The 7500-nt window shown below is 41.8% G+C and overlaps 1 protein-coding gene across 3 annotated transcripts in view; it reads left to right on the top strand.

Annotated features, from left to right (window-relative positions):
* Positions 1-4265: 4265 nt before the first annotated feature.
* Positions 4266-7500, top strand: part of rbfox1 (RNA binding fox-1 homolog 1) — a gene marked incomplete at its 5' end in the record, with an annotated part of 64556 nt that continues 61321 nt past the window's right edge. For all 3 annotated transcript variants that reach the window (XM_083677136.1, XM_083677135.1, XM_083677137.1), the window contains one exon: positions 4266-4367. In XM_083677136.1, the coding sequence (XP_083533262.1) occupies positions 4266-4367 (102 nt within the window). The remainder of the gene's footprint in view (positions 4368-7500) is intronic.

Genomic DNA, 7500 nt, shown 5'->3' with positions numbered 1-7500 from the left:
TGATTTTCAGAGGATGAGGTTTTACTGAAAACATATTCATATTGAAGATGAACTCAATAAAGTTTTCTCCTGTTCATGATCTTTGACCCACGAAAATAACGTTGTCTTTCTCACCAGCAAATCAATCCTTACGCTATTTGAAAAAAGACAATCTAATACAACTTCAGACACACATAGGACACCCATACCTCACACCGTCATATAAAGTCAACCAGGTTTCAAACGGACAGAAAATACCACTGTCAATAAATATAGATATAGATCATATCAGATTATACCCTCGAAACTCCTCCACAAATCAAGTTAGTGAGTTAGTGTTTTAGCCCACTGCAGGAGAACCATATCAAACATCCAGAAAGGGGAAAAAGCCTAAAAGGAAAGGTGAACAGAGGGACAGTTGATGCATGAAGAATACAAGAAGACTGTGTTTGCCCGCGGGATAGGAGAGGAGAGGAAAGGAGAGGAGGAGAGAGGAGAGGAAAGGAGAGGAGGAGAGAGGAGAGGAAAGGAGATTGGAAAAGAAGGGCGAGTCAGAGGCACTCTTTAGACCAAGTAAACATCCGCGGTCCGTTCTATAATGCAAAGCTTCATATTTTAAAGACGTTGTTTTTTTACAAACATTGACTGAAGCTGACTGAAGCTCTGGAAGCATGAAGTATATATATATATATACATTCACTGAGCACTTTATTAGGAACACCTGTACACCTTCTCATGGTGGAGGTGATGTGATGGTGTGGGGAATGTTTTCTTGGCACACTTTGTGTGTCAGGTGAATACCAATCAATCATCGCTTGAATGCCACAGCCTATTTGAGTATTGTTGCTGACCATGTGCATCCCTTCATGGCCACAATTTACCCATCTTCTAATGGCTACTTCCAGCATGATAATGCACCATGTCACAAAGCAAAAGTCGTCTCAAACTGGTTTCATGAACATGACAATGAGTTCAGTGTTCTTCAGTGGCCTTCCCAGTCACCGGATCTGAATACAATAGAACACCTTTGGGATGTGGTAGAACAGGAGATTCACAGCTTGAAAGTGCACCTGAAAAATCTGCAGGAATTGCGTGATGCAATCATGTCATCATGAACCAGAATCTCAAAGGAATGTTCCCAACATCTTGTGGAATAAATGCCACGAAGAATTGAGGCTGTTTTGAGAGCAAAGGGAGGCCCTACCCAGTATTCGTATATTGTTCCTAATAAAGTGTTTGGTGAGTGTATATATCTAGATCTAGATCTAGATATATAGATATAGATATGTCTGCTGTAGTATAGTCCAACAACCACACTGAAATGTGAGTGTGTCATTGCTTTAGGCCAAGTTGCAATCACAAGAAAGAAAAACATTATTTCATCTACAGTGCTTTTGGAAAGTATTCAGACCCCTTCACTTTTTCCACATTTTGTTGTTATAGACTCATTTAAAATGGATTAAATTAAAAGAATTTGCCATCAATCCACACACAATACCCCAGAATGGCAAAGCAAAAACACGTTTTTAGAAATGTCAGTAAATGTATTAAATTTGAAATACAGAAATACCTCATGTACATAAGTATTTAGACCCTTTGCTATGACACTCTTAAAATTAGCTAAAATGCTAAAATGTCATCAACAAATCACTCACTAAGTTGAATTGAGTCCATCTTAATGCAAGGATAATAGTTCATTAATTAGTAATTTTGGAATTAATATCTTTGTTTTTATAGGGTCTCTGATGTGCATAGGAATCAATTACACACTGTGTGGATCAAGGTTGTCATTACAAACTGAGCAAATGGAGAGGAACAAAACTGCTCAGGAATGCGACCCTGAGGCCTGGGGAGACTTACAAAAATGTACAAAGTTGAATGGTGCAGAGGAAAAAGCACAGTCGATGGGACAACATCATCTCAGTCACTCTACAAAATGTGTCTAAACCAAGTGTCCAAAAATCCCTTAATGGAAAATAATCTATCTCATATCGATATTTGCTGAGTTGGTATTGACATCCTAATCTACACAGTGTGTAATTGATTCCTATGCAAATCAGAGACCCTATAAAAACAAAGATATAAATTCTAAAATTACATGAACTATTATCCTTGCATTAAGATGGACTCAGTTCAACTTATTAAGTGATTTGTTTAAATGTTTTGCATTTTAGCTAATTTTAAGAGTGTCATAGCAAAGGGTCTGAATACTTATGTACATGAGGTATTTCTGTATTTCAATTTTCATAAATTTACTGAAATTTCAAAAAACGTGTTTTCGCTTTGTCACTCTGGGGTATTGTGTGTGGATTGAAGGCAAATTATTTTTAATTTAATCCATTTTAAATTGAATCTATAACACAAAAAAAATGTGGGAAAAGTGAGGGGGTCTGAATACTTTCCGAAGGCACTGTATTTATCCTCCCTTCCCTGCCTCTCTCTTTAAGATGCGATTTTACAGTCTATTTAGGGAATATTATTATTATACCATATGATACACACTGTCCTATCCTTTCACAGTGTAAGCTACTTTAAATTGAATTAAAATGTTGATTTGAGGACTACTTCGTAGGGTCCACTATCGGTCAGAATGTGTGGAGAAAATGCAGGTTTTTGCTTAACGAGACGTCTCTGTAGACGTTTTAGAGGATTTAAATTCGACCCCATTTTTGTGTTGCTCTCTCCTAATGTATTATTTACAGACGGCGTCGAGTTCAGGTAATCTCTAGAACCCGCAAGATTGCCTGGGAGAGGGAGAAGTTTGCTTCTAAAAGGTTTTTGTTTCCCCATCAATTTAATTGACATTTCATGAGCAGCGCTGCTTTCGGATATTAATCATTGATGGCCTTCTTTCTGCAGAATGTGCAATGACTTCGGCTATGTCTTTTTTTTTTTTTTTTTTTTTACCGTATTCTTTTCGAGTAGAAAATGGGTGACACGGTCTCTCGTTTTTGTTATTGCTCTTGAAATAGGTGAATACGGTCAATAACGTAATCAGAGAAAAGACAGCATGTGTGTATGCATGCAGATGTGTGTACGCATGGACTGGTTTATGTAGGCATAGTCTTTCATATGGAGTCTATCGATTGTTCATGAATATTAATACCATATTTATTCATTGCCTATTGATCAGTCAGTCTCTGTAGCCTATTGATTGAACATGACTTTCATGTTTAGCCTAATTGTCGTCTTTGGGAATAATATTTTAGATGTGTGTACTGCTCGCTTGGCCTTTGGAGACATTAATATCTCAGATCAAATCAAAAGCGTCATCTGTTTCCCCTCAGAGGTAGGCCTATCCTCCGTGTCTTTCCCCAACCCCGAGCCCAGAACACACACGCACGCGCGCGCGAGCACACACACACACACACACACACACACACACACACGCACACACACACACGCACACACACGCCAGACGTTCAAATTCCGGTCAATGAAACCGGCTCTCTGCCTCGAGCCCAAGGAGGAGAGTGACAGTGTGTGTGAGAGAGAGGGAGGTTGAGTTTGCGGTCTACCGAGAGCGCAAGAGCCGATATCGGTGCCCCGAGAAAGAGACCGGTAGTCAGCATTTCAAAACGACTGACAGGCAAGTTCAACCGTCCAGCCAGCGATTCACCCGGCGCCAGAGACACGCAGAAAGAGAGAGAGAGAGAGAGAGATAAAGAGAAAGAGAGAGAGAGAGAGATAGAGAGAGAAAGAGAGAGAGGGAGAGAGAGAGGAGCGCTCTCGGCACAACAGTCTATTCCCGGGCAAGACACGCACACATACACTCGCACCGACAAGCATTCTAATTCCCCCCTATTCTAAGTACACACACATTTCCTCATACGCTCCATCGCACTGGCTGGCACGTCAGCGCACACACACGCGCACACACACGCACGCACGCACACACACACACACACACACACACACACACACACACACACACACACACACACTCAACGCGCGCACTGCAGCCAGCGCGCACACACACACACACACACACACCACACTTGCTCTCTCTCTCTTTCGTTGCTCTGCACGCGAAGGCTGTCCCGCTCCGCACACACACACACCGACTCCGTTACCGTCACCGCTGTACCACTGCACGGGACCCGGGTTCCAACCGTTAAACTCTCTCTCCAACAACAACAACCCTCGACACGAGGCCGACCGAACCGGGAAACGGGACCAGGAACACGGACAGGCAGAACTAGAGGCTACATTTACCGTTACCGGGATACACGTCGCGCATGCAAACCCCCCTCTCCGTCGGCTCGAGCAGAGTGCACCGGGAAACGATGCAGCATCCCCTCGCGGGAGGAACGTGCGTCGCGCTGCCCAACGTAGACATGTGTCCTCAACTGTCCTGCGCTGCCCTCACCTTCATGTACCTACAGCAGGTGAGCAGTGTGTGTGCGTGCGTCTGTATGTGTGTTTGTGTGTGTGTGTGACGGTGGTTTCAACATTTAGGAGGACACGGTTTTAATAGTGTAAAGTGAACCATGGTCATGTCTACTCTTGAGGCCCCTGCTTTTTTAGGGCTTTCCATATCTGCTTGGTATGCGTTACTTCTGTGTAATTCAACTGTATACCACAATGTTTTATAAGACTGTCTCATACTGAATGTTATTGGACATAGTTGCAGTCGAGGGTATTTTGTGTGTGTGTGTGTGTGTGTGTGTGTGTGTGTGTGTGTGTGTGTGTGTGTGTGTGTGTGTGTGTGTTCTCGTGTACAGGAGCATGCATGTTCGTGCCATTCTCTTGACATCGCCTCCAGTTTTTTTTTTGGTTGTTGTTGTTTGTTTCCTTTACACAAATCTGAAACGTTAGAAAACCAACCAGTATTTGGATATCCAGTCTTCTCTGGCAGACTTTGAAGGTCCCACTCAGTCATTGAAGTATACTGCCATAATGTGGGCCACCAACAACAACAACACGTAAACAATTTTCATGACAAATGTCAAATGACATATCTATTTTCTCGTGCTAAAGGAGGACATTAAATAAGAGTAGCATTACTTTGTTTACAGTTGTCTCTCTTCTCTCCCCTCTGACTTAGTTCTCAACCAAAGTGAGAGTGAGTGGCTCATTGTGGGAAAGGTGATTCACCTAATGTATATCGTTTTTTTTTAAATATTGTAAATCATCCATTTATCCATATTACTGCCTTTATCCAAAGAGCACCGATTGTGGTGGTAGTATTCTCAGTTAGGTCAGAACTTTGACTTGGCCAATCCAAAACACAAATCTTCTTTCTCCTGAGCCATTCTTTGGTAGATTTGCTTGAATGCTTTGGGTCGTTGTCTTGTTGGAAGACCCATTTTCAGCCCAGCTTTAGCTCCTTGACTGATGGCTTGACGTTCTGTTCAAGAATCTCCTGGTATACCTCAGAATTCATGGTTCCCTTAATGATGGAGTCCTTCAGGCCCAGAGGAGGAAAAGCAGCCCCATATCTTGACATTTCCACCACCATGCTTGACTGTTGGGATAAGGTTCTTTTGGTGGTATACAGTGTTAAAAAAACACTGTCGCCAAACACAGTGGTTTTGATTGTGATCAAAAAGGTCAATTTTGGACTCATCTGTCCAGAGAACGGACTTCCAGAAACCTTCGGGCTTGTCCAGGTGGTCTCTGGCAAAGTTAAGACGGGCAGTTTGGTTATTTGTTGACAGCAGAGGCTTTTTCCTAGCAACCCTCCCATGAATGCCATTTCAATTCAGTGTTCTACTTATTGTTGAAGCATGCACAGTTACCTGAGATGCAGCAAGGGAGGTCTGCAAATCTCTAGATGTTATGTTTGGGTTGGCTTTTACCTGATTTATTATTTTTCTTGTGGCTCTTGGGGATATTTTGGAAGGGCGTCCACTTCTAGGCCGAGCTGCTGTCATGTTAAATGCTCTCCATTTGTAAATTATTTGCCTCACAGTGGACTAATGGAGCTCAAATCTTGTTGAGATGATTTTATAGCCTTCCCCAGACTGATGTGCTCTCACTACCCTCTTCCTGATGTCCTCTGAGATATCCTTTCCTCTCGGCATGGCGTGGTTTGCATTCACGTGTATGGGTAACACAAAACTGAGCAGGTTTCTTATCTCTATTTATCCCGCCCAAACTCTTTCCTAAATATCTCTCCTTTGATTGGTTCATTTGGTACACAATTATTTCCCCACCCGATTCTACTCACCTACTTGCAACTGTTACTCTGATTCTACTCACCTACTTTCAACTGTTACTCTGATTCTACTTACCTACTTTCAACTGTTACTCTGATTCTACTCACCTACTTTCAACTGTTACTCTGATTCTACTCCCCTACTTTCAACTGTTACTCTGATTCTACTCCCCTACTTTCAACTGTTACTCTGATTCTACTCACCTACTTTCAACTGTTACTCTGATTCTACTCCCCTACTTTCAACTGTTACTCTGATTCTACTCACCTACTTTCAACTGTTACTCTGATTCTACTCACCTACTTTCAACTGTTACTCTGATTCTACTTACCTACTTTCAACTGTTACTCTGATTCTACTCACCTACTTTCAACTGTTACTCTGATTCTACTCACCTACTTTCAACTGTTACTCTGATTCTACTCACCTACTTTCAACTGTTACTCTGATTCTACTCCCCTACTTTCAACTGTTACTTACTTACTTACTTTCTCTTACTCTTGCAACTTAGGGTTCACTTATTTTTGCACCTGCACTAATTTCTTTATAATTTAGTTTTTCTACTACACACATGATTTCCTCTAAACCAACATATGGAATTGATAAATATAAACCTGTTATGTCAGGTAAAAAAGACGAAGATGGTAAAAACTAAAAAAATCTATAATTGCACAAGGGGTTCACATTATTTCGAGCAGCACTGTATATACACTCATGAAACACTTTATTACACACCTTCTCATGGTGGAGGTGGAGTAATGGTGTGGGGGAATGTTTTCTTGGCACACTTTGGGCCTGTTAATACCAATCAATCATCGCTTGAATGCCACAGCCTATTTGAGTATTGTTGCCTGACCATGTGCATCCCTTCATGGCCACAATTGACCCATCTTCTAATGGCTACTTCCAGCATGATAATGCACCATGTCACAAAGCAAAAGTCGTCTCTAACTGGTTTTCTTAAACATGACAATGAGTTCAGTGTTGTTCAGTGGCCTTCCCAGTCACCAGATCTGAATCCAATAGAACACCTTTGGGATGTGGTAGAACGGGAGATTTACAGCTTGAAAGTGCACCTGAAAAATCTACAGGAATTGCTTGATGCAATCATGCCATCATGGACCAGAATATCAAAGGAATGTTTCCAACATCTTGTGGAATTAATGCCATAAAGAATTGTTTTGAGAGCAAAGGGACCTACCCAGTATGTCCACTGTGTTCTCTCTGAGTTCACACCCCCCTGGACCCCATATTAGCTGTGTTGCAGGAGAGAGAGAGAGGGGGGGGATGGTTTATTGTTATAACGAAGGGGAGGATGAAAGAGAACAAAAGTGATGAAGGAGAAAATGGTTTCTAAAAT

This window comes from Argentina silus, assembly GCF_951799395.1.
Source record: "Argentina silus genome assembly, chromosome: 9".
NCBI classification, from domain to species: Eukaryota; Metazoa; Chordata; class Actinopteri; order Argentiniformes; family Argentinidae; genus Argentina; species Argentina silus.
Note: the sequence above shows the minus strand (reverse complement) of the source record. Positions and strands in the feature narration are given on the sequence as shown.